A 27,774-nucleotide genomic window follows, 5' to 3' on the forward strand; every position below is an offset into this window, starting at 1 on the left:
AAGTTAAACATCAAAAAAAAATCAATTTTTAAATCTTTCCAGATTTCTGCTGCATATAAGAAAGGCCAAAAAAAATTTATTTCCTTTGAAGCATACATGAAAAGGAATGATTCTTGGCTATGCTCCTTGTAATATTTGAGTAATGTCAGGGGAGAAAATTAGAAAGTTAAGTTGCTTCAACCAAATGTTATTTGTCCATACACTTACTTGGAACGATTTCCCAGGTTGGAGTTGGAGGTTGTGGAAAGGATCAGAATATGTTGAGTGTAACTAAACCTAAAACCAAACCCATTGCCGCTGAGTCAATTCTGACTCATAGCAACCCTATAGGACAGAGGACAAGTGCTGCATAGGATTTCCAAGGAGCAGCTGGTGGATTTGAACTGCCGACCTTTTGATCAGCAGCCGTAGCTCTTACCCACTGCGCTACCAGGGTTCCTAAACAGAGTCAAATTGATGCCTGTGCTCATACTGACCTGGGAGACTGAAAAAAAAAAAAAAAAAAACCAAACTTGTTGCCGTCAAGTTGCTTCCAACTCACAGCAACCCTATAAGACAGAGTAGAACTGCCCCATAGGACAGAGCAGAACTGCTTCATAGGGTTTCCAAGGAGTAGCTGGTAGATTCGAACTGCCGACCTTTTGGTTATCAGCCGAGCTCTTTAACCACTACACCGACCTGGGAGACTAAGTCTTGTCTACTCTGGAGGTCCTCCCTGTGCCAGTGTGGCATTACAAGTTTTCCACCAGGCATGAGATTTCTCAAGAGATTTTCCCCCCTCACTCTTTCCTCACATGGCTTTCAATACGCTATGACTCCAGTACAGTCCTCAGCTCCTGTCTTAGCTAACCAAGGACCTGACTTTGTTCTGTTCCTTGCCTTCTGTAACTGTGTGAGTCTGAGTAGAGGCCATCACCTGCAGAGCACCATGAACCTGCAATGAAAGCTTAGAATACCATGAAATACACTGAGTGTTAGGACGTTGCTTGTTCCACCATATTGGAAGAGAAAAAAGGGATCAAAAAAGGATGTTTCCTTGTTTCCTTAGTGACTCAGCCAGGGTTTTCTAAGAAACAAAGCCAACAGTAATATATATAAATATCATTGTCAAGTGATGTCAAATCCAACTCATAGCACCCCCAAGTGACAGAGTAGAACTGCCCCATAGAGTTTTCTAGGCTGTAATCTTTATGGGAGCCGATTGTCAGGTCTTTCTTCTGCAGAGCTGCTGGGTGGTTAGAACCACCAACCTTTTGGTTAACCATTGCACCATATACAGAGAGAGAGAGACAAAGAGAGGTTTATTTTAAGGATTGGCTCGTGCAATTGTGGGGGGCTGATAAATCCAAGATTTGTAGACAGTCTTGTGTCCTGGATTTGTGGGGAAGGGAGAAGAATTCTGGCAGACCATCTGTGTAGAATCTGGAGCCAGAATCCTCCCTCAGGAAACCTCCGGTGTTGCTCTTAAGGCCTTCAACTGACTGGATAAGGCGCACACACGTTATGGATGATAATCTGCTCTGCCCAAGGCAAACTGATTTAATCACATGTTATGGACTGAATTGTGTCCCCCCAAAATGTGTGTCAACTTGGCTACATGATTCTCAGTATTGTGTGATTGTCCACCATTTTGTCATCTGATGTGATTTTCCTATATGTTGTAAGTCTTACCTCTATGATGTTGTTAATGAGGCAGGATTAGAGGCAGTTACGTTAATGAGACAGGAGTCCATCTACAAGATTAGGTTGTATCTTGAGTTAATCTCTTTTGAGGTATAAAAGAGAGAAGTAAGCAGAGAGACAAGGGGACCTCATACCACCAAGAAAGAAGCTCCAGGAGCATAGCGCATCCTTTGGACCCAAGGTCCCTGCACTGAGAAGCTCCTAAACCAGGGGAAGATTGATGACAAGGACCTTCCCCCAGAGCCAACAGAAACAGAAAGCCTTCCTCTGGAGCTGGCACCCTGAATTCGGACTTCTGGCCTCTCCCTGTGAGAGAATAAACTTGTTTTGTTAAAGCCATCCACCTGTGGTATTTCTGTTATAGCAGCACTAGATAACTAAGACAACATGTAATTACTTCATAACAGCAACTAGACTAGTGTTTGAACAAAGAACTGGGGCCCACTGCCTAGCCAAGTTGACATGTAAAATTACACTTAGCTTATGTTTTGATGTGTAATTCTTATTTTCTTTCCCACATTATTCTAGGGAGAAAATCCATTATATTCGGACTGAGGGTAATCATGGGCTTGAAAAGTTGTCCTGTGATGCAGATCTAGTCATTTTACTGAGGTAAGGGGCTAAGCCTTACACATTTCTGAAATAGCATCAGGAAAAGCATCTTCACTGGGCAGTTCTGCAGCACAGCCCCAGTGAGAGGGGCAGGGATGGAAACATTCACTGTTGGTCCGACGGGGATTCTAGTGGCTTCAACTGAAGTAGCGTTCTCAACCTTGTACCTCGTACCACCACGTTCTCTACATTTAAAACTAGGCTATCTATCCAAAACCAAAACCATTCCCGAGGCCAGCTCTTCAGACAAAGATTAGACTGGACTGTAGGACATAAAATGATACTCGTGAAGAGTGTGCTTGTTAGCTCAAGTAGATACATGAGACCAAATGGGCAGCGCCTGTCCGGAGGGGAGATGCGAAGGCAGAGAGGGTCAGGAGCTGGCTGAATGGACACGGGAAATCAGGGGTGGAAAGGAGGAGTGTGCTGTCACAGTATAGGGAGAGCAATTAGGGTCACATAACAATGTATGTATAAATTTTTGTATGCGAGTCTAAATTGAATTGTAAACTTTCACTTAAAGCACAACAATAAAAAGAAGAAAAACTGGGCTATCCAGAGCTACATACAGTAATTGACAGAGACTTTGTCATAGGATTAATCAATGTTTGCAAAAACTCTGAGAATTTGCAAGCTGGAATGTGCCTATCTTCTTACATGGTCCTTAAATCTGATTGCTTTTGTTGCTTTGTGAAAACTTAACTGCTCTTCCCCCAATGCCTGAACACTTCCTCATGGACAGAGAACTAACTTTTTTTTTTTTACTTTGCAGTCTCTTTGAGGAAGAGATCATGTCCTACGTCCCCCTGCAGGCTGCCTTCCACCCTGGGTACAGCTTCTCTCCCCGCTGCTCACCCTGTTCTTCACCTCAGAATTCCCCAGGTAACTTGGCTATCTGGCAAAGTACCTCCTGTAAATGTTCCTAGGTGGCACAAATGGTTAACATGTTCAACTGCTAGCCAAAAGGTTGGCAGTTCGAGTCCACACAGGTACCTTGGCGGATAGGCCTGGTGATCTACTTCTGAAAAATCACTCACTGAAAACCCTACGGAGCATAGTTCTACTCTGACACATGGGGTTGCCATGAGTCCTGGTCAACTCCACAGCAACTGGGTTGCTGGTTTAAGTGGCCGGCCGCCTGTGCTTCCACAAGATGAAAGTGAAGTGAAGGGGAGGTATAAGTTGTACGTGTGTTCTCCTTCCCTTCCTCCTTCCCTGTCTCAGTCTTATGGTCAGAAACACACTGTCTAAATCAAGTGTCAACACACTTATGCCTGGTTTTGTATGGCCCCCAAGCTAAGCATGGATTTTACATTTTTAGTTGTTGAAAAAAAAATCAAAATAAGAACAATATATCATGGCATGTAAAATTATATGAAATTCAAATTTTGGTGTCCATAAAAAAAAGTTGTATTGCAACCTAACCACACCAGTTCATTCATGTGTCTCTGGCTGCTTTTCTGCTACAACAGAGGAGTTGAGTAAAATATTTATCATCTGGCCCTTTAGTATGCTGACCCCTGTCCAGAATTGCTACTGCACTCCAAAAGCACTCTTCACACATTTAAATGGAAGAGTAATTTCTGAAACATTCTGCCTTACGACTCAGAATTTTATTTGATACCAATTTTGGTAGCTTTTCTTAAGCTGCAAAGGGGAGCAGGCATGGTTGTGGGACCACCACGATGTGCCTGTGAAGATTTCAACTGTTTTCTTCCTTGATGTGAAACTGTTCTCCTTAAGTTTACTTTATATATTAGAATAAATTACACATGATATAAAAATTCTTTTAGGTATTTCCCATTCCAAATAAGGGAGTATATGCTGAATCGTTTAGGGGAAAATGAAGATTTTATTTCCTGGATGGATCAAGATTATTACCTTAGGTCAAATCCGTCTGATCCAGATATTGGAGAGTTTTCCCCCGATTGTTTGGCTTGTGTTATTATGTTGTTGTAAGTCTCTCTGGTAAACCCACATTTCCTTTATAACTAAAGCTCAAAATGTTTAAAATGAAAGAGGTTAATTTGGAAAATCTTATAACTCTCTATCTCACAACCTCTAGAGTTAGGGTTCAAGCCTGGCTTTTGAAGCCAGTGGGAAAATTCAGAAAAGAAACAGAATTGAGCAATATGCTAAATCTTCTGTCCTTCAGGAGGGGTGGCGCCCTCAGAATTGGTATCGTCCAGTGTTGCCATATGTCTCTAAAATTGGAATATCTTTTATTTTGGTTCTTCCCTGTCCTATCATTCAGAACTGCCTTTTAGAGGTAATTTACTAATTGCTAAAATCTCTTTTTTAAGGCAGTATCTCCTTGTTGTCACTTCCCCCAAGCAAGTATACCAAAGGCAATATTAATGAAATGCTCATGCTTGAGGCCTCTGACTCCAACAAAATTAGGATCCCATTGCCTGGGAAATGGAAGACCAGGGGCTTCGTCAGAGCCAACATTAGGGCAATCAGACGTTTCCCATGTGCACAGGGTGAACCACTTTTGGGGAGCAAAGCATTCTGTTTAGGGGAGCTGCTGGTTTGCATGATCATCTGCCATTTTGTTATGGAGGTGGTCCCAGCCTGATCAGATGTCTACACTTTCTCCAAAGGCTTTGTCAGTAAAGCATAATTGTAGCATTATTATATGGAGAGATACCATATTGCAAATAGAGAAATAAGAGAGAATAATGAGTTATCTGCTAAACAAGAATTATTTGATAATAACTTTTATAAAACGAATCAGTTTTCCTGATACAGACATTATTGATGCGCTGAATCCAAACCATCATTCAATCCATTTTGTCAAAGGGATTAATTCTTTATTCTCCAGATTTAACCACAGAGTCCTAGATTAACTAATCCAAATATTTTGATACTGATTTTATAATTCTCCTTATCCTGGACTTTTATAGCATTTAAGTGGATGCTGCAGAGATGGTTAATCATAGAAGCTTATGCAAAAGTATTTTGCAAAGCATTAATTATTAGAAAATAATTATTAGAAGTAATATTAGAATAATATAATATTAATAATTATATTATTAATTAATAATATAATATTAATAATTATTTTTAATAATATTGTTAATGAAAATAATTATAGTGATGCCAATAGGGATAGTGGTAGTAGGACCCATAGTAAAAGTTGTAATATTATAAAATATAATATAGTTGACAAAAAATTTATACTTGCATTTATAGCCTTGTACAGGCACCTGTGTGCCATAATGGAAACCTGGCATTCCATGGAGGACACATCTTGTTTTCAATGGTGGCTATTGGTCCCCTCACACCCCAGGTCCTGCAGGACCAAAGGGGTGGCTGGTGTTCTCCATGCTTCCTTGCTTTCACCACTCAGCTGTCTCACCTCTCTTCCTCTCTCCTGGTTGCTGTCATCTACCAGGTTAGCTACCTATTACTGCTGTAACAGAAATACCACAAGTAGGTGGCTTTAAAGAACAGAAATTTATTTTCTCACAGTTCAGAAGGCTGAAAGTCCAAGTTCAGGGCATGGGTCTAGGGGGAGGTCCTTCCTTGTCTATTTCAGTTTCCAGTAGCTGCCAGCATCTGTTTCCACCGTCTGTCTTCCTTTTCCCCCCGTGTGTGTCTCAGTATCTACTCTGCTGTGTTTATAGGGATTACAATAGAGAGTTCTGGACAGAGCTGGAGAAAAATGTAGAGCAAAATTCAAACTCACAGAAAAAGACCAGACTTACTTGTCTGACAGAGACTGGAGAAACCTGGAGAGTATGGGCCCCTGACGGCTTTTTAGCTCAGTAATGAAGTCACTCCTGAGGTTCACCCTTCAGCCAAAGATTAGATGGGCCCATAAAACAAACAATAATACACATAGCTCAACCACGTGTAGGAGACTAAATGTACACACCGGCCCAGCGGCAAGGACAAGAAGGCAGGAGGGAACAGGAAAGCTATATGAATGGAAATGGGGAACTCAAGGTGGAGAAAGGGAGAGCGTTGACATGTTGCGAGGTTGGCAATCAATGCTACAAAACAATATGTGTATTAATTGTTTAATGAGAAACTAATTTGCTCTGTAAACCTTCATCTAAAGCACAATAAACTCCCCTCTTCCCCCAAAAAAGAAGTGATTAGTTTTAGGACCCATCCTACACTAGTACGACCTAATTAACATAACAAAAGAAAAGCCCCATTTTCAAACAAGGGTATATTTCCAGGTACAGGTGCAAGGATTTCAACATATATTTTGAGCATATATTTGGTTAATTTTAGGAAATAGATCTCCAGGTCTTTCTTCCTGGTCCCTCAGTCTGGAAGCTCCATTGAAACCTGTTCTGCATCACAGCAACACACAAACCTCCACTGACAGATGAATGGTGGCTGAACATGAGGTGCATTGGCTGGGAATCAAACCCTGGTCTTCACATGAAAGGCAAGAATTCTGTCACTGAACCACCACTGCCCTCCAGATCATTGATTATAAATTAGCTATCTCTCTCCTCAGTAAAGAACACCCAAAAGAAGTTCTATTACATTTCTCTGGAAAACTTACTGTCTACTGGTATTTCAAGTTTTCTACTCCCATCAAACTTCCAACGCCCTGTGTCCCCTCCTCTGTCCTAGCAAATGACCCCCCTTCTTTCTTTGCAGAGAAAGTTGAAGCCATTCAGGAGAAACTTTTTTCCAGTGCTGCTACCAAACCTACAAGCTTACCAAACCTGTGCCCATCCCCCTTCACACCTGTACAGCAGAGGAGGTGCCTTCACTCAGGTCGCTATGACATCTGGTCACCCAATCCAATGGGAATTCTTGGGGCTCCTCCTGACCGTTCTGCGGCATTTAACAGTATTGACTCTCTCCTCCTTAAGTGCCCTCTTCAATCAGCTTCTGTGACACCACTCTAGGCATTTCATCTACTTTTCTGGCCATGTTTTCAGGGTCATCCTCCTCTTCCTACCATCTCCAAGGCTCAGTCCTAGGTTTTCTTCTTTTCTCCCTCAAACTATGCCTCTCTCCAATCAAACACTCAAAGGCACTGCCATAGAGGGCAAACTCATGACCTTCCTCCACAGATTTGTTTTTCCAGTGGTCCCTATCTCGTGAATGTCACTACAGTCCATTTAGTTAAAAAAATCAAAAACCTACCTCTCCTTCACTACCTACACACAATCCATTGCTTCCTAAATAAATCTGCAATCTGTCCACTTCTCCCCATCACCACTGGCACCATTCTAGTCGAGTTTGAGCTCCCTAAATTCCCCCAGCCCTCTTCATTTTTTTTTCTTTCTACGCAGAAAAATTGGTGTCATAACTCAAGTCACATCATATCAGCCCCCATATGATGGTTTCCTATTTGCCTCTTAAGATAGAACAGAAATTCTTAGCAAAGTGCACCTTATCCTGCTTTGTATCAGTCTGCCCTTCACACCCTTTCCTCCAAACAAATTACAACACCACGTCCCATTCTGCCACAGGACCTTTGCACATGTTGATCCTCTACCTGGATTGCTCTTGTTCCTGCTCATCTCTTCTCTTAGTTAAAGAGAAGCCTTCAGTCTAGTTCACACCTACTCATCCTTCAGATCTTCCTCAGGGAAGCCTTCCTATACTTGGCCAAGTGTTCTGTGGTCTCAAAGAACTGGATTCCTTTCCTTCATGAGTATCAATTATCTCAGCTTGTAATTATATAGCTATTTCTTTCTATTGTGAAATAACAGATAAACTGTGAGTTTATCAGTACCTGTCTTCCCTAGATTATAAGCTCAGTACCTGGATTATAAAAAAAAAACAAAACTGTTGCCGTCAAGTTGATTCCAACTCACAGCGACAGTGGGTAACTGTTATTTTTATTATTGTATATTTTATTATTACTATTACTTATTACTATTATAATTCTTAATTTTCTGATGCAAGGTAGTCTAATATAAACCCCTTAATGCTCTAGGCCCTAATGGACAGATATGTTTCATATCAGCATAATGACAGAATATGTTAAACACATATATTACAGTTCTAATTACCATATTATAGTTACAATTTACTTATATTTACAGCAAATTGCAAGAAAAGCTCAGTATAGTTTGGTTTGTACTAATTGTTTTAGATTATCTAAGTATAATTAAATCAAAAACACTGTTCACCCGCATTTTTAAGATAAATACAGCTTGCAATAATTGGAGTGGAAGACATAAATATTTGTTCCCATCAGAATTTATTTTTCTCTTTATTATATTATTTCTGTTTATTATAAAAGTAACTGAGGGAGCAATGGAAATTAGGGGACACATCTTGGAGAAGAAAAACATGAAGACGCAGGAATGTGCCTCTGGTCAGCTCTTCCCTCTACCGTGGCTCCAATAAAAAGCTGCCATGTGCTTTTCTCTGCAGGCTTACAGAGAGCCAGTGCAAGAGCCCCTTCACCGTACCGGAGAGACTTTGAAGCCAAGCTCCGAAATTTCTACCGGAAGCTGGAAGCCAAAGGATTTGGTCAGGGTCCAGGGAAAATTAAGTGAGTACTGCAGTGCTTGGCACAAAATTCAGATGATAGAGTTTTCTATCTCATTCTCCCCTGTACCTTTGTAGTGGTTTTTAGAGATTGGATACCCTGCTGTGGTAGCAGCTGTGCTCATGGAAAGGAGAAAGGAAGTTAGGAAGTTGGAAAGAAAGAAGAAAGGAAGTTAAGAAACTGAATGGGAGGCAGGAAGGTAAGGGGGAAGAAGGAGAGAGAGAAAGAAGAGTAGATTTCAGACAAAAATATGTAGAAAATCAATGATAGACCTTTTTAGTGAACAGGGAAGCATAAACCAAATAAAAAATCTTATATTTCCCTCCATTTATTCTTGGGACAAAATTTAACTCATTAGTCAAATCCATGGACTCTTTGTAACTTTTTAATCGAAGTCCAAGTAAAAAGCTGTTCGTTGTTTTCCTTCTGAGTTCATTGTTCTCATGTGTAAGTAAGTGTCAAACCTGAATTTAGGAATCCAGCTTAAGAGACATGCCTAGGAATTGATCAAAAAGAATTTTAAACGTAGTCCAATATGATGGAATCATCCAACTGTAAAAGTATACATGTTTTCCTTGAGGTCCCAATGTTGGAAAAGATTGTTAAAATGAGTCCCTTGCTGACTCAGTGTCTTGCCCTTCCATCTCTTGTTGAGCACTCGCTGCTCACGTAGAACGCAGACACTGCTCACAGCCCATGTTGCTTCTTCTCCCTCCTAGGCTCGTTATTCGTCGGGACCACTTGTTGGAGGGGACCTTCAATCAGGTGATGGCCTATTCCCGAAAAGAGCTCCAGCGGAACAAGCTCTATGTCACCTTTGTTGGCGAGGAGGGGTGAGGCGCCAGCCATTTTACGCGGACACCTGGGTGGGGACAGGCCAGAGACCAAGAATCATAGATGATTTTTTTCGAGAAGGAACAGAGTGGTAGCTCTAAACCTTTTGCCCAAGGTGATTCTGGTCATGCCCTCAGAGAAGGTCTTTCTCTCTCCAGGTATTTTCAAGATTTAGGTTTCAGGTTCTTCCAAACACTAAGATTATCGGCATGTACTAGAGTCTGAGACCACATGTCCAAAGAGTAAGCCAAAAACCCAGCCCGAAATCACTGGATTTTTTTTTTTTTTTTCAGTAAAGATACCCTTCTGAGTATCTAATCAAGCAAACTCTTCCCCTCTAAAATGCACGTATACAACTACATGTCAAAATTTTCATATAATTTCAGTGGTTTCCTAGAAAATATCTCAACTATGAAAGGCAAACTCTCCAAGAGGGTACATCATAATGAGCTTTGAAGCTTTTCCAGTTCATAAACAGACACACACACATACACCCAGTATCACGGAAAATTTTTTTATGCCCCCCATGTGCACACCCAAGTCCCTGTTTTTGGTGGGCCAGCTGTGTGTTTTATCCCCTACATGTGATGTGGTTGAAAAAAAGGCTAAGGAACACTGACGGGGTGAGAGCCCATTCATGGACATCCTCCAGGCACATCCTGAGCTTCCTGGGCCTCTGCTTCCTTTGCAGCCTGGACTACAGTGGTCCCTCTCGAGAGTTCTTCTTCCTGCTATCCCAGGAGCTCTTCAACCCTTACTATGGGCTCTTTGAATACTCTGCAAATGACACTTACACGGTGCAGATCAGCCCCATGTCTGCGTTCGTGGAGAACCACCTTGAATGGTAAGACTTAGTTTTTGCTTTCTTATGTTTGAAATTTCTAGTTTTTCTGAGCCAGAAGTCAGCAGCATTTCTCGAGGGCTGCTATGTTCAGAGCAGTGGACAGAATATCAGGAGAGGTATTGAGAGGATAGCGCAGCACCAGGCAGTGTTTCGTTCTGTTGTGCACAGGGTCGCTATGAGTCGGAACCGACTCGACAGCACCTAACCACAACAACAATTGAGAGTGAATGACAAAGCTCTAGGAGGAAGATTTCTGTTAGACTTCATCCAGAATACAAAAAAAATGACTACAGACACTAATATATCGAGTGCAAATTGATATAAGATAGAATAATTGCCTGCTGAGAGAACAATAAGGCAAGTAGCTATAATTGGTGAATATCGATAATGCCACTGAAATCGTAAGAGGCTTTTTGGGACACTCAGGGCTTTGAACTGTTTTGACCTTGGACCAATGGCTTTGACCTTGGACTTGATTTGAAGTCAAGTCATGGGAGAAGAAGGGACCATTCAGAGCTTGGGCAGACACCAACATCAGCTCCTACATCTTACTGTAAAATAAGGCTATTAAGTCAGATGATTCCTAAGCACCCTTCTGACTCTAAAACCCAATCTCTCTTTGGTCATCTCCCATTGAGACATTCGATTACTATTTACTGATATATGTAAGAAGATAGGTATTGGTCAATTGTGTGCAATTTTGTGGGTGATACTGCATATGTAGGTGTTAGAAGTCTCCAGGCAGCTGCTCAAGACATCAAGGATGCAGCCACTTTTCAGTTCCATCACCACACCTGGTTGGAAAATTACCCCTGCTGTCATTGCAGGAGCCCCTGCTGTGAAAACGAAAATGAGTCCTGGAGACTACTCATGTGGGTTCTTATCTGAACTTGTCTATTATAATGTGTTGCTGGTGAGGGGAGCTTCTGGGTGGTACCTGGCATCTGCTGGGCTTACAGTCCAAGTCCTCATACTTAGGTTGTACAACGTCAGTGTAGCCCACCCTTGTGTGATGCTTGCAGGTATTGCACATGCCCTCTCTCTCCAAACACCCACTTGACTCTGAAGTTGTTGATCTGGGACGAGAGTGTGTCTACATCAAGCATTTGGCATAAATTCTGAAACAAAAATCAGCTTTCATCTCTCCTTTCCCTGTAACTTATCAATAAGCAGATGACAGAGCCTGTGAGGCAGAAACACAGGCAGTGGGGAGCTGGAGCAGCAAGTTGTCATGGAAGGGGTTTGTGAACCTGAAAACTGAATGGAAGCTGTCACTGAGGTCACATCCAGGCAGGCTCCATCCCAGCAGTAGAGAGAGCTACAGCCCATGACACAAGAATATATATGTGCACAGATTGTACATAATGGATTCCTCAATCTTCTCTTTGTGCACATGACTGAATTATTTTTTGCTTTTAATTTTTTGTTGGTGTGTTTTTTCATTAATGGGATGCATCCTGAATCATTGAGTGTGTCTGAATTTTTGGTAGGTAAATGTATTTTGATATATATTATGTGGTACACAAATGTCCCTCTGGTCTTGCAGGGGTAGGATTGTTGGGATGAGGCAAGAAAAACATCATGTTATCTTAGCAGTTCATTTTATTTGGTAAAACTTTTCAAGACATGAGATAGCTCATAAAGGCACCTTGCAATGGCTGCTCGTAATTGTGGTTTGTCTCCATCTTCTTAGTGCTGCAGTCTCTCCATTGCCTCCCAGATCCCTTGACAGGTGCATACAATATATGGTGCCTGAAAATGAGGTATTCATGCAAACATGGAATCATTGTGAGAAATGCAGCTTCTAAATAACACACAAGAACCAGGAAATATACTTACAAGGAAAAAAATGTTTTGCATAATCATACCTGCATAATACAATACCCTGTAAAAACAGTAATTTGTGGCACACACCCGTTTCTTCCATTTCAAACAGTTATACAGGTCTCCACTTGCTGGCAGCACATACTGTCAGTGGGACAGCAGCTTCCCAATAAACCCAAGAGGCAGAAAACGTAGGTGGGTACTCTGTGTCCCACAGGTCATGAAAGTTTGACATGGTGTCTTGGAGACTGTGAATTGGAATCAGCCACCCATAAAGAAATATTCATCAAATATCATCACATATGGGACCATGCTAGGTATGGTGGTGAATACATTCATTAATTTAACAATTATAACTGAAGTGCATGTTATGTGCTGAGAGGATACAAAGATGAAAGGATCAACGTCTCTTCCCTCAAGGAGCAGTAGTGAGGGGTACATGTGAGTAAGCCAACAATTAAAATTATTCTTGCTGTTGTTAGTTGCTTTGAATCAGCTCCAACCCTTGGTGACTTTATGCATAACAGAACAAAACGTTGCCCAGTCCTGCACCATCTTCATGATCTTTCGTATGTTTGAGTCCATTGTTGCAGCTATTGTGACAATCTATCTCCTTGAGGGTTTCCCTTCTTTTCACTGACCCTCTACTTTACCAAACAAGATGCCCTTTTCTAGCGATTCATCGTTCCTGAGGGCGTGTCAGAAATAAGTGAGTTGAAGTCTTGCCATCCTCACTAAGGAGCATTCAGGTTATATTTTTTCTAAGACTGATTTGATTCTTCTGGGAGTCCACAGTAGAGTCAATATTCTTTGCTAACACCACAATTCAAGTGCATCAGTTCTTCCTCAGTCTTCCTTTTTCATTGTCCAGGTTTTGCATGCATATGAGCCGATTGAAAGAGCATGGCTTGGGTCAGGTGCACCTTAATCACCAAAGTGGCATCTTTACTCTTTAAAAACATAAAGGAGATCATTTGCTCTGCATCCATTATACATATGTATGTATATGTGTATGCATGTATGTATTAGTGTTAGATACATATATAAAATTGAGAATTGTATTTAATCACAAAGAAAAGATATCTCACTGGGCCCACGGTGGGGAGAGAAGAATGAAGTCAGTGAATCTTACAAAGAGAGGGAGAAAAGACATGTCAAGGGGCCAAAACCAGAGATAAGAATATAAAGGCATGAGAGGGAATAGAGTTTCAGCAGGCAGTGAAGGCTGATCAGAGCAGAGCGTGGCCTCCAGGATCATGGTGGAAAGTGAGGCAGGAGATGGAGGTGGGAGTCAGTCAGCATGTACGTATTCTCTATAGAGGATGTTATGATGGGATTTATGTTTTTAAAATTAAATCCTACTGCTATGTGGAGAATAAATTTGAGGAGGTGAGACTGGAAGCAGTGAGACCAGTTACAAGACTGTTGCTGTATTGACAGAGATAAAGAGAGACAACACCAAGGTAAAGTCAATGTCTAAGCAGAGGAAGGCACTGAATTTAGGGACGTCTCGGAAGGAGAAGACATTGACCTAGTTGGTTCACTGACTGAATGGTAAGGTGAGAGACAGAGAGGAATGTAGAATAAATCTGAGGTTTCTGATTGCATAATAAGGTGGGGGTTATGTGAGATAGAACACATTTAGAGGAAAGATGAGAAATTCACTCTTTGACCTGTAGAGTTTGCAGCTTCTGTGATAAATAGGTTGATAGTATTTGATGTTAGGTTGATATATTTACATGCAATTGGAATATGGACCTGGTTAGTGGGAGAGTGTTGGGCTAGAAATTGAGAATTGGGAGACACCAACACAGGGCGAGTCAAGTTGTGGGAGGAGATGGGACCACCCAGAGCTCATGCAGACAGTGAGGAGAGCTGAGGCCCGTGGAGGAGCTCTGGACCACACCGATGAGTGAGGGCTGGGCAGAGCAGGATCTAGGAGGGAAGCTACGAAGGATTGGCCAGACGGAGTATAATGAGAGAAGGAACCGGGCCTAGAAGGAGAAGGAGGTCCTCAAAAAAAGACTAGTGTGAGTGACAGGAGGAGACAGACGTGAACAGGCCTGCCAGAGGTGGTGTGGAAGCCACAGAATTATAGAATGAGGTCTCTAGGGGTTCAGAACAAAGGACTGGGAGGATGAAGCTTAGAGCATCAAGGGAGGAAGAGTGTCCAAGAATTAGATGTCATGCTCTGGACGGTAGCAGAGGACAGCAGGGGTAAGCACCATGGTGGGGTAAACAGAACTCAACGCCCTGAAGGAAACTTGAAAAAGAGCACTTCTCAATGCAGACACAAAATAGGGCCACAGGTGAAGTCCTATTGGAAAGTCTCAGAAGACACTCTGCATTTGTGGGCTGCGCTGTATTTCACCACCTACTTGAGCACGGCCTCAGGTCCCTTTGCATTAGTTACCGTACCTCGACAGCTGCCCCGCACTCGCCCCTCACCCACCCTTCACCCTGGTTTTGCTGCCGCCCACCCATCTCTGGCTGCATAAGTACATCAGTTAGACTTTACTGCACTGGGGAAGGAACTTAAGTGATACTGGGCTATGGTAAGAATTGACAAAGTCCTCTGGATGGGTCCCTTATAAAGATCAAGGTCTCAAAAATGCCTGCCCTCGAGGCACTAGTTAACTGCTATCTTCCTATGGCTTGAAGACTTCACCCTCAGGCAGCACGCTGTCTTTGATCCCCTGAAGCACCCACTCATGCTGAGGACACTTGCTAGTATCCCTTAAACAAAATCTCAGGTAACTCTGAAACAACTAGCAATCTAAACAGAGCTTTTTCAGTGAGTCTCCTTTCAGTGTTAAGGTTGAATGTGAATTGCTGTGAAGTGGGCAGGGGGCCTCTCCTCTTGTTTGACAGCTCTGCCTCTGAACAGTTCTGTCTCCCAGAGTCATCAGCGCTTGGAAAAGCCTAGAATGCAGAACAAGCACAGCCCTCCAGAGGGCGCTCATCAAAAGCTAACTCTGATCAGCATCAGATTGGATCATTAGGGGAGATGCTGTTCTGTTGGCAATTGCAGCCATGGCTGAGTGAACTTGAAGTTGCCTGCTCAGAGCCTTCTTTAGCTTTGAACAAGAAGCCCTTGTTGGACTTAGGGGGTCTTAACCAGTCGGGGCAGTAGTCGTTCAGTGGTAGAATTCTCACCTTTCACGCGGGATACCCAGGGTCAACTCCCAGCCAACCCACCTTATGCACAGCCACCACTCGTCTGTGGTGGGTTACGTGTTGCTATGATGTCGAACAGGTTTCAGCGGAGCTTTCAGACTAAGATGGACTAGGAAGAAAGGCTTGACAATCTACTTCCAAAAATCAGTCAGTGAAAACCCTGTGGATCATAGCAGTCTGATCTGCAATCAGTCATGGGGATGGCACAGGATTGGGCAGCATTTTGTTACATTGTCCATGGAGTCACCATGACTTGGACCGACTTGATGGCAGCTAACAACAACCAACAGCAACCAGACTTATTCCTCTTGTCCATTTCCCTACTATCAGCCATCTTTGTGCCTTGGGGCAAGTGGTTTTACAAAGAAAGCTTGCAGGTTGTGCATTTTCATTGCCCCTGCTGGCGTCGTGGTTAAGAGTTCAGCTGCTAACCAAAAGGTCGGCAGTTTGAATCCACCAGCTGCCCTTTGGAAACCCTATGGAACAGTTCTACTCTGTCCTATAGGGTTGCTATGAGTCAGAATCGACTCGACGGCAACGAGTATGTGCTTATCAGGAGCCCTGGTGGCACAGTGGTTAAGCATTAAGCTGCTAACCAAAACGTTGGCAGTTCTGATCCACCAGCTACTCCTTGGAAACCCTATGGGGCAGTTCTACTCTGTCCTATAGGGTTGCTGAGTCAGAATCGATTCGACAGCAATAGGGTTTGGTCTTTTGTCTGTTTAGTTTTTGGTTTATGTGCCTGTCAAGCTCTTTGATGAGCATTTTGTGAAGGGCACCTGGAAGGGCTCAGAAACGTATGAAGTCTGCTCTGTGTATTGTACTAAATGTTGGCAGCAGACAGGTCTGCCCTGCCTGCCTGAAGACCTTGTCCCCTTTGCTCCTGCAGCTGGGAAGTGGATGGCACTGAGGAAGCCAGAATCACGGGTTTTCAAATCACATCTCCCACGCCACTCGCTGCAAATAGATGCCATTTAACGTTGGCGGGGTGGACTTGTTTGCAGATGATCTCAGATCTCGTGGGCACGGCCCTCCTTCCTTCTTCGGTCCACAGGGCACTTCATCACACGATTCACTTGGGCTGCCAGGAAGATGACAATTATTATAACCTGAATAACACTAAAGAAAACAGAGGAACCAGAAGACTAAAGGGCTTATCATGGCCACAGCCTTGACTTTGTAAAGCTGGAAATTTAAGAACAGTGGAGATCCCTGGACCACAGGACAAGCCAGGACAGGATTCAGCATGGGAGAGGGAGGGAGATGTGTTTACTAACACCCACTCCCTGCCCACCTCTTCTCTTCACATTGGAAACCAGCACCACAGACCAGAAATAAATGTTGAACAAGCTGGTCAGCTGTAAAGGAGTAACCAATACTCAGGATCGAAAACATTACTTGGCTGTGGCTGGAGGAGGCCTCTTGACACTAGTCATTTTGATCTTTTTATTATTATTATTATTTTGGTGCTTGGTCTTTCACAGCCTTCTTCTGTGTCCCCTACTCTTACTAGTTTTGTCTGACTTCCCCTCGAGGAAATAAGCTCTAGGAGAACAGAGATTGGTCTATCTTGTTTTACTCTAGCACAATGCCTGATGCTTAAAGTTGTTCAATAAAAATATTTTATTGAATGTTCAGTGTATAAAATAAAAAAAACCAAACCTGTTGCCATCAAGTCGATTCCAACTCATAGCAACCCTATAGGACAGAGTAGAACTGCCCTATAGTTTCCAAGGAGCAGCTGGATTCGAACTGCCAACCATATGGTTAGCAGCTGAGCTCTTAACCACTATGTCACCAGGGCTCCATTGTATATATAAATGAGTATTACTCCACAAATCACACCTTGGGTGAGGGCTGTTAAAATAAATAGAGCGCTCATTCCTTCCATCTGCAATAAATTGCTCAACGTTCACACTTTTCTTTCTCTTCTGGTTGTAAAGTCCTGGTGAGGTCAGGGATGGGTGATGGAGAGCCAGCAATGTTTTTAGGGCTGAGGAATGTCCTGATCAGATCTGTATTTTAGAAAGTCAGCTCTGGTTACAAGCAGACTATGAACTGGAGTGGGTAATGGGGTGTCATTTAAGAGGCTATTGAAATAGTTCTTGGAAAAGGGGATAAAGAATTGAACTTAGGCAGAAATAGTGGGAATGGAAAGATATTTCAGAAGAAGAATAAACAAATAAACAAAACTTGGTGATTAATTATAGATAGAGGGGGTTAAGTACTAAGAAAAAATGAATGGTTCAAAATGATATTTGAAATTCTACAAAAATACTTATCAGTGCAAAGACAATGCTGTATCAATCAATCTACCATTCCTTCTTTTTGTAGTACCCTCCCTCTATTTTAAATAGCACTTCTTTATAATCTAAATGAGCCAGATCATAGAGGCCACAGCCCCAGATGCTGTGAGATTTGTCATGTCAACATTTTTTAATATTTGCTAAAACTTCGTGCTATTGGAAATTTTCTATTTGCTACAAAATGATGTATATCAAAATACCAGGCAAAAATGCTCATGTATATTTTGAATGGAGGCATACACAACAAAACTATAAATGACATGTAAAAAGCTCCAAACTTATTTTTATGTCTAACACAACGTGTAAGTGATGCAAAATGCATATAATTTTACATTATTATGCTTATTGATAGGAAAGATTCACATTTCAGTTCAAACTTTCTCTTCTCCAGAAGGCTTTCCTGACCACTCAATATAAAGTCCGCCACGTGTCCGTCAGTTTGTAGTACTGTGGTGGCTTGTATGTTGCTGTAATACTGGAAGCTTTGCCACCGATATTTCAAATACCAGCAGGGTCACTCTTGGTGGACAGATTTCAGCTGAACTTCTAGACTAAGACAGACTAGGAAGAAGGATCTGGCAGTCTACTTCTGAAAAAATTGGCCAGTGAAAACCTTATGAATAGCAGCAGAACATTGTCTGATATAGTGCCAGAAAATGAGCCCTTCAGGTTGGATGATACTCAAAATATAAAATATAAAGTAGAGCATCTACTAATAACTCTCCATCTTAACACCCTTTTTGACTATATTGATAGCATTTATCACCATCTGAAATATAATGTACTTATATGGTGTATTTATAACTCATTTTTATTTTATTATTTTTAATAATTTATTTTTTATTGTTGTTGAAAATGTACACAGCAAAACATATACCAATTCAACAATTTCTACATGTACAATTCCATGACATTGATTACATTCATCAAGTCATGCAACCATTCTCACCCTCCGTTTCTGAGTTACTCCTCCACTATTAACAGGAACTCACTGCCCTCTAAGTTTCTTCTTTAACCTTTTAATTTGCTATTGTCGATTTGATCCCATATACATAGTTCTTTAAAAGAACACAATGCTCAAGGCAGACCAAAAAAAAAACGAAAACCAAACCCACCAAACCAATTCCGACTCATAGCGACCCTATAGGACAGAGTAGAACTGCCCCATAGGATTCCCAAGGAGTAGCTGGTGGATCCGAACTACCGAGCTTTGAGAAGTCACTTTTTAGAAAACTGTCAATGTGACAAGAATTTTCAGAAACTAGATTTCAATCTGACATTAACTGTTTAATCAGTTTCTATGCAACCACCAGAGCCCTTGGGTGGCACAAACAGCTAGCAATCAAATGGCTGGAGGTTTGAATTCACCCAGAGGCACCTTGGAAGAAATATACTTCCAAAAAGTTAGCCATTGAAAACCCTATGGAGAACAGTTCTACTCTGACACAAGTGGGGTCGCCATGAGTCATAATCTATTTGATGGCAACTGGTTTGGTTTGGTTTATGCAGCCACCAGAAGGTGCATGTCAGTGATCGTGACAGTCTAGCCTGACCAGTGTCACAACCAGAAATTTTAGGACCTTTCAAACCAAAGTCTCAATGTTCACACAAAGGGCCCTTGGCCCTTTGCTAACTGCAAAATAAATAGACCTCCCTCTCCTTCTGCCCTGTCCCGGCCTCTCGCCCTTTCCAAGCAGACACTACTTGGTGTTAAGAGTCTTCTGCTTTCAGGTCTTTAGCAAGGAGAGTGGGAGGAGGAGGGAGGCTACTTAGAGCATGTTTAGAGTTTGGCCAAGTGGGTATTAGTGTAATTGTAGAGTTTTATGGAACCTAAAATGTCCTGGATAACACATTTTAAATATCCCTTGCTACCTCTGCAGTCTTGAATTAGTAGATAGAAATCACAGTATTGTGAGATCCCACTGAATGTCTTCAAGGGCCAAGGGCCTCTCCTGATAAGAGCTCGGTGATAATGTGTGTACTTTTGATTTGAATTAAGGATCAGATAAGCTCCTCTACCCTCACCTACCCCAACAATAGTACGTGGGTCCTTTCATAGACACCTGCAAGAGCTTTGCTGATCTCATCTCTGGCTAAAGCTGAATGGTCTTCCTAGTAATACCCTAGAGAAGCTGTGGAGCATAAATTAGTTTAGAAAGCATCATAAAAGGTACATGACCAGCTGTGACTATGTCCATCTTGTCCATTTCTTGACCCAATTTTCTTCAGAACTTGTGAGAAACTTCCAGTAAAGTTTTCAAAACCATTAGAGACAGTGCTTTATTAGTTATCTATTGTTGCTGTAACACAGATACCACAAGTGGATGGCTTTGAAGAACAGAAATGTATTTGCTCACAGTTCTGAAGGCTAGAAGTCCAAATCGGTCTCGGTTGTGTCAATTCTTGCCTTGTAGGTAGGTAGTCCCAGGCGTTCCTTGGCGATCCTTGGCCTGTAGATGGCGCTCGCGTGGCATCTGTCTTCCTCCATGTGTGTATCTCTGTGTCCTGGTTTTTTTATAACTCAAAAGTGATTAGGTTTGGGATACACCATAAACTGGTATGACCACATTAACATAACAAAAGAAAAACCAAACAGGATCACATCCACAGGTACTACCTACTATTCCTTGCCGTCAAGTCAATGCCAACTCATAGCAATCCTTGTAGGACAGAGTAGAACTGCCCTATAGGGCTTCCAAGGATATAAATCTTTACAGAAGCAGATGGCCATATCTTTCTCCACAGGTACAAGGGCCAGGAATTCAACACATGATTTTTGGAGGGACACAATTCCATCTTTAACAAGTACTCTTTTTGAACACTTTCATTTTTAGATTAGAGGTTTTTGCAAGTGTGACAATAGTAATAAAATTGTATAATAAAAAGTAATAATAATAAAAGCTAACGTTTTTAAAAGGAGCCCTGGTGGCACAGTGGCTAAGCACTTGGCTGCTAAACGAAAGGTTGACAGGTCGAACCCACCAGCCACTCCTTGGGAGAAAGATGCAGCAGTCTGCTTCTGTAAAGATTACAGCCTTGGATACCCTTTGGAGCAGTTCTGCTCTGTCATATAGGGTCACTATGAGTCAGAATCAACTCAATGGAAATGGGTTTGGTTTTTTGTTTTTTTATTTTAATGTTTTTAAACACTGTGCTAAGCAGTTAACAGTCATAGTTTTTACCTGAAAAAGTCTTCACCGAATTAGTTTTTAAGGTAGTACCCACTGTTAAATAGATTCTGCACACAAGAGATCCTCTGTTTCTATAATATAGTAAGTTAATAAATTCTCCTGCGATGGGGTTGTTGAATAAATTATTAAAGTAAACAAGGAGCTGGGATTGTCTTACAACATTACTTCAAGGCCCATTACTTCTCTTATACTGAGTAGTCTCTGATTACACTTTGTAATAAATTTAAATGAACAGTGACTTTCCTCATAAAGGTGATTTACTATTTGTCTGTAAAGGATCTTGCAGCTTCTAATTTCTTTCTCATTAAAGGGTATGAGATACTGAGTATAAACGGTATGAGATACTGGGATAAAGGTTATTAGAAGGAGCAAGGAAGCCAAATATTGTAAACCTCAGTGATGAGAGGAGACAGGCAAGTATGAGGCTGGGAGAACATATCACAATACCAGAAATTTGTCACATCTTGAGGCCTACATTTAATTGTGAAGATGTGTGACATAAAAATCCCTATGGTATAAACCTAGTAAATGGAGGGTTAAAACCCTCTCTTTTTTCTCATGTATATCTAAAAAATTCACAAAACTAAAGGAAAAATAAATTACTGGATTTAGTAAAGAATTTGATAGGGGGCTGGATATAAGACAAATATACAAAAATAAATTGTTTTTCTCTATTCTAGCAATAAGTGTACCTAGAAAAGCAACTTGCATTCACAATGATGGCAAAAATGATGAATACTTAGAAATTAATTTAGCAAGAAAGGCAAAGGACCTATATGAATAAAACTATAAAATCTTATTGAGAACATGAAATGAACTCAAGAAACAAATATACCATGTTATGATGTGAAGACAATATCCTGGAAATGTCATTTATCTCCAAATATATGTATAAATTTAATGTTTCTAACTAAAATTTTATCCTTTTGTGTCATATGGAATAATAAATGACTGAAAATAACCAAGTCATTTTTTAAAAGAATAATGAGGTGATAGGGTGGGGGTAGGAGGCTTTCTTACCAGGTATTAAAACATAATATAAAGACATATAATCAAGTCAAAATGGTATTTTGATAGGATTTGTAAAAAAGCAAATCCAGAAATAGATCTAGATTTAGTTATATTTTATTATATGATTATATTTTAGTATATATAATTTAGTATGTGACAAAGGTGGTAGTTCAGTTCAGTTGGAAAATGATGCCAGTATAGCTGGCTATGTAACCAAGAAAAAATTGAATTAGATTCCTCTTTAATTTAAAAACACATGTACAAAATCTAACAATAACATTTCTTCAAAAAAATCTAGGTGATTTTATGTATATTCCAGAACAAAAACATTATTGAAAAAAATTAAACAAGCTCAAGAAACCTTGAGTGGTGGAGACCTTTTTAATCAAGACTGGCACACTGGAATCTATAAAAGAAAAACATATGTGAATATACAAAAATTAAAATACTTTTTATGGCCCAAAAAATACCATAAACAAAGTCAAAAGGCAAACTTTACGTTCAGAAAATTAATCTGCAACTTAGGAAAATGAGAGGTTGAGATCTGTAACATACAAAGAACTCTTACAACTTGAAAAGACGAAACAACCCTAAAACAATAAATAGGCAAAGAACATGAAAAAGTAGTCCAGTGAATAACAAATCCAAGTGATCAACAAGCCCAGTAAAAGAGTTTCAACCTTACCAGTTGTTACAGATTGAACTGGGTCCCCCAAAAATTTGTGTCAAATTGGCTAGGCCCTGATTCCCAGTATTATGTGATTTTTCACCATTTTGTCATCTGATGTGATTTTCCTATATGTTGTAAATCCTGCCTCTGTGATGTTACTGAGACAGGATTAGAGGCAGTTATGTTAATGAGGCAGGACTCAGGCTACAAGATTAAGTTGTGTCTTGAGTTAATCTGTTTTGAGATATAAAAGAGAGAAGCAAGCAGAGAGACGGGAGGACATCATACCGCCAAAAAAGAATCACTGGGAGCATAGTGTGTCCTTTGGACCCAGGGTCCCTGCCCTGAGAAGCTCCTAGAACAGGGGAAGATTGATGACAAGGACCTTCCCCCAAAGCCGACAGAGAGAGAAAGCCTTCCCCTGGAGTTGACACCCTGAATTCCGACTTTTTAGCCTTCTAGACTGTGAGAGAATAAATTTCTCTTTGTTAAGGCCATCCACTTGTGGTATTTCTGTTACAGCAGCACTAGATAACTAAGACAGCAGTGTTCAGGGAAATGCAAATTAAAGTAACAATGATATATCACTTTATAACTATTAAACTGGCAAAAAGTAAAAAAAGTCATATAATTTGTGGAAGGAACATGGGTAAAAAGACACTCCCATACATTGCAGGTAGAAACATGAATTATTACAGCTTTTTTTCTTCTTGGAACTCAATCCAGTTTTACACCCATTGCCCTTTTATTCAGCACCAAAAAAAAAATTAATGATGTCCCACTGTCTACAAAATGAAGTCCAAGTTCCTCAGGCTCTTGGGACAGCCCAAGATTCAAGACTGCCTGCCTGAGACACCAGCTCCTGTCCCAGCAGGCTCCCTCCTGCCCTTTGTCCTCCCTGCTTGAGTCAGAGCTTCTCTCCACCAGAAGATGAGCCCCATGGTTTTCTCTCTTCCTCCTCTCTCATTCACATAGGGCAAATCTCACCTCCCCTTAAAGCCCGCTTGCAGTATTATGTAGGGAGCCCTCATCCATTGCTGGTGGGATTGTAAAATGGTACAGCTGCTGTGGAAAACAGTTTGAAGGTTCCTCAAAATGTTAAACAGAATTACTATATGACCCAGCAATTATAAACCAAAAAACCAAACCTATTGCCATCGAGTTGACTCTGACTCATAGCGACCCCATAGAACAGAGTAGAACTGCTCCGTAGGGTTTCCAAGGAGCGGCTCGTGGATTCAAACTGCTGACCTTTTGATTAGCAGCTGAGCTCTTAACCACTACACCACCAGGGCTCCTATATCCATATAGTGAAATATTATTCAGCCATAAAGAGAAATGAGTTCTGATAACATGCTGTGACATGGATAAACTGAAAACATTACGCTGAGTAAAACAATTCAGACACAAAAGGACAAATATTGTATGATCCCACTTAAATGAAATATCCAGAATAGGCAAAGGCATAGAGACTAAAGTAGATTAGTGGCTACGAGGAGCTGGGGGAGGGGAAAATGGGGGGCTATGCTTAAGGGTTACTGAATTTCTGTTGGGGTGATAAAGAACTTGAACATAGACAGTGGTGATGGTTGCACAACATGGTGGATGTAATTAATGTCGCTGAACTGTATACTTAAAAATAGTTAAAATAGCAATTTTTTTGTATGTACCTTTTACCATAATAAACTATATAGTTATTTCAAGACTTCTTTCCTGAAGCTACTTCTGAAGTTAAACAAGCTCATCTTCTCTTGAGTTCTTTTAGAAACAGAGGTTTTCAAGCGCTTTTAGCTGAAACTCTGTTTTCAAATGAGGTTTTTGTTCAACCCCATCATGAGAACAGATGAAAGAGGAGCTGGTCTCCTCTGTGGAGCCAGTGGTTTGGTCAGTTGTCTCCTCAGACTCTTCATTCTCCTCCCTATCTCTCTGCTTCTGTGCAAAACTGTGCAGAAAACACTGCTCTAATCTAGTGTCTCTATCTCTCATTCCATCTCTCCCTGCCTACTTTGCATAGTAAGGATTTGTGTTGGCTTTGAAACTGGATCAGGTGATCTTTATTGTCTTTGTTTGCCCTCTGCAGCTGGCATGGCTTCTGGCAGAGGCATCACCCTCCAGTTCCTGAGGCAGGGTGCCACACGGCAAAAAGTGAAGGCTTCAGAGTCGGGCAAACCCTGGTTTACATACCTGCTCTATCTCTCATTTGCTGAGTGACCCTGCTCAGGGTTCTTAACCTCTCTGAGACTCAGCCTCCTCCTTGACAGCCAACCAAAACCAGTTGCTTTCAAGTTGATTCAGACTCATGGTGGTCCCATGTGTTTCACAGTAGAACTGTGCTCCATAGGGGTTTCAATGGCTGATTTTTTGGAAGTAGGTCACCAGGCCTTTCTTCTGAGTCTCCTCTGGGTGGATTCAAGCCACCAACCTTTCAGTTAGTAGCCAAGCACTTAATCATTTGTACCACCCAGGGATTCTGTGGTCTATAAAAGGAGATAATAGTGCTTATTCTGCATGGTGGTTGTAAAAATATAGAAAAAGTAGCTGGCATCCAGTAGGCATTTAACAAATGGTAGATGTTATTCTTTTCTTGAGAGTGATATATTTTATAGGGATATCTGAAGGTGTTACAGGCAGCTAGATTGGGTCCTTCAATCCCGTGTTGCTCAACCTTGGCACTATTGACATTTAAAAACCAAAACCAAACCTACTGCTGTCAAGTTGATTCTGACTCACAGCAACCCTGTAGGACAGAGTAGAACTGCCCCATAGGGTTTCCAAGGAGCGGTTGATGGATTCGAACTGCCAGCCTTTTGGTTAGCAGCCAAGCCCTTAACCAATTCTCTGTTGTGGAGGGCTGCCCTGTGCATTGTAGAATGTTGAACAGCATCCCAGGCTTCTGCCCACTAGATGCCAGTAACACCCACTCCCCCAGTTGTGACAACCAAAAATGTCTCCAGACATTGCCAAATGTCTCCTGGGAGGAAAAATCACTCCCTGTGAGAACCACTGCTTTCATCTACTCATATATGGGAAGAGGCTGGAAAAACAAGGGGGCTCCGTTGATGAACAAGGTCACCAAAATTTTTTCAGGGTAAAGAATATTTGTGTGGGCCCATAGTTTTATAAGGAGCCCTGGTGGCACAGTAGTTAAGCAAAGTTCAAACCAAAGGTCGGTGGTTCAAACCCACCAGGCTTGTTCCTTGGGAGAAAGATGTGGCAGTGCGCTCCTGTAAAGATTACAACCTTGGAAACCCTGTGGGCAGTTCTACCGGGTCAGTATGAGTCAGAATTGACTCGCTGACAATGGATTTTGTTTTATATTTTTAGAGAAGTCCCTATGTGGAGCAAATAGTTTGCACTCTACTGCCAACCTAAAGGTTGATGGTTTAAACCTACCCAGTGGTACCTCAGAAGATAGACCTCGTGCTCTTCTTCCATTAAGATTACAGCCAGGAAAACCCTATGGAGCAGTTCTACTCTGTAACACATGGGGTCACCATGAGTCGGAATTGACGTGACCATAGCTAAAAACAACAACAGTAGTTTTATAAAAACAATTTCAACATTGGAATAAGTCATATATATTAGACATCTCTGGCTATCAGATCAGCATTACTGAGGCTCATAACTGAGGAGTGTGTTGGTGCGGTCAAGCCCCTGAGTCCACGCTGTGGCTTCCTTCTATTACTTCCAGAAGATAACCTCCCACTCGCTTTATTAATTTGCTTCCCATCAGAGTTGCCTAATGAGCCATTGGTGGTTCAGTGGTAGAATTCTTAACTCCCATGCGGGAAACCCGAGTTCGATTTCAGCCAATGCACTTCATACAAAGCCACCACATGTCTGTCAGTGAAGGCTCGTGTGTTGCTATGATGCTGAATAGGTTTCAACAGAGCTTCCAGACTAAGACAGACTAGGAAGAAAGGCCTGGGAGTGTGTTGTTGTTGTTGTTAGGTGCTGTTGAGTTGGTTCCAACTCATAGCGACCCTGTATACAATAGAACGAAACACTGCCCGGCCCTGTGCCATCCTCACAATTGTTGCTATGTTTGTTTGTTTTCAAATTATTCCATCACCGTTATCTTCAACTCACGGAGCCCTAGGCTTCCCATCAAACATTTTGAGCTGCCGTTGTCAAAAGGTGTTGGTGAAGAATATTGACTATACCACGGACTGCCAGAAGAACGAAGAAGTCACAGCCTCTCCACTCCTCTCATTCTTCTTCGTTCTTCTGGCAGTCCATGATATAGTCAATATTCTTCGCCAACACCATAATTCAAAGGCATCAATTCTTCTTCAGTCTTCTTTCTTCATTGTCCAGCTTTCACATGCATATGAGGCAACTGAAAACACCATGACTTGGGTCAGGCGCACCTGAGTCCTCAAAATGACGTCTTTGCTTTTCAACACTTTAAAGAGGTCTTTTGCAGCAGATTTGCCCGATGCGATACATCATTTGATTTCTTGACTGTTGCTTTCATGGGCTCTGATTGTGGATCCAAGTAAGATGAAATCAGCGAATGGAAACCCTACAGATCATAACGGTCTGATGGACAGTGATCATGGGGATGCATGGGGATGGTGCAGCATCTTGTTCTGTTGCGCATGGTATCACATGAGTCAGGGGCAGACTCCAGGGCGGCTGATAACAACAACAACAACGTGTGATAGTTGCCTGAGGGAAAAGGCTTAGAGACAGCCACGCCCCTCAGGGACTCCTGAGGCTGGAAGTACTTCCTTAGTGTTGCTGTAGGGTTTCCAGGCTCATGAGATGAGGGGAGTTGAGTTCTTACCTGCCCAGCAGCAGGCCACACTCTGCCGCCAAGCTCTGCAGGATGGTTAGACACCAAGCCTCAGCCCTCCTGTGAACCAAACTAAAATCCACTGTCATCGAGTTGATTTGGACTCACAGTGGCCCTATAGGACAGAGAACGGCCCCATAGGGTTTCCAAGGCAGTAAATCTTTACAGAAACAGATTGCCACATCTTTCTCCCGTGGAGCAGCAGGTAGGTTCGAACCTCCGACCTTTTGGTTAGCAGTCAAACGCTTAACCACTGCACCAGGAGGGAACAATTACAAAGTAAACCACTAGTGGGAATGCCAGGACCTAAACCAAACCCTCCACTAACTGTGGAGATAGGAAGACT

At 41.7% G+C, this 27,774-nt stretch overlaps 1 protein-coding gene across 2 annotated transcripts in view; it reads left to right on the forward strand.

Moving 5' to 3' along the window:
* HECW1 (HECT, C2 and WW domain containing E3 ubiquitin protein ligase 1) overlaps positions 1-27,774 on the forward strand; it is a 495,956-nt gene that overhangs the window by 417,182 nt on the left and 51,000 nt on the right. For both annotated transcript variants that reach the window (XM_004383962.1, XM_012557718.1), the window contains 5 exons: positions 2,212-2,295; positions 3,068-3,177; positions 8,656-8,776; positions 9,493-9,606; positions 10,299-10,451. In XM_004383962.1, the coding sequence (XP_004384019.1) occupies positions 2,212-2,295; positions 3,068-3,177; positions 8,656-8,776; positions 9,493-9,606; positions 10,299-10,451 (582 nt within the window). The remainder of the gene's footprint in view (positions 1-2,211; positions 2,296-3,067; positions 3,178-8,655; positions 8,777-9,492; positions 9,607-10,298; positions 10,452-27,774) is intronic.

The sequence above is a fragment of the Trichechus manatus genome, unplaced genomic scaffold (assembly GCF_000243295.1).
Source record: "Trichechus manatus latirostris isolate Lorelei unplaced genomic scaffold, TriManLat1.0 scaffold00114, whole genome shotgun sequence".
Lineage (NCBI taxonomy): Eukaryota > Metazoa > Chordata > Mammalia > Sirenia > Trichechidae > Trichechus > Trichechus manatus.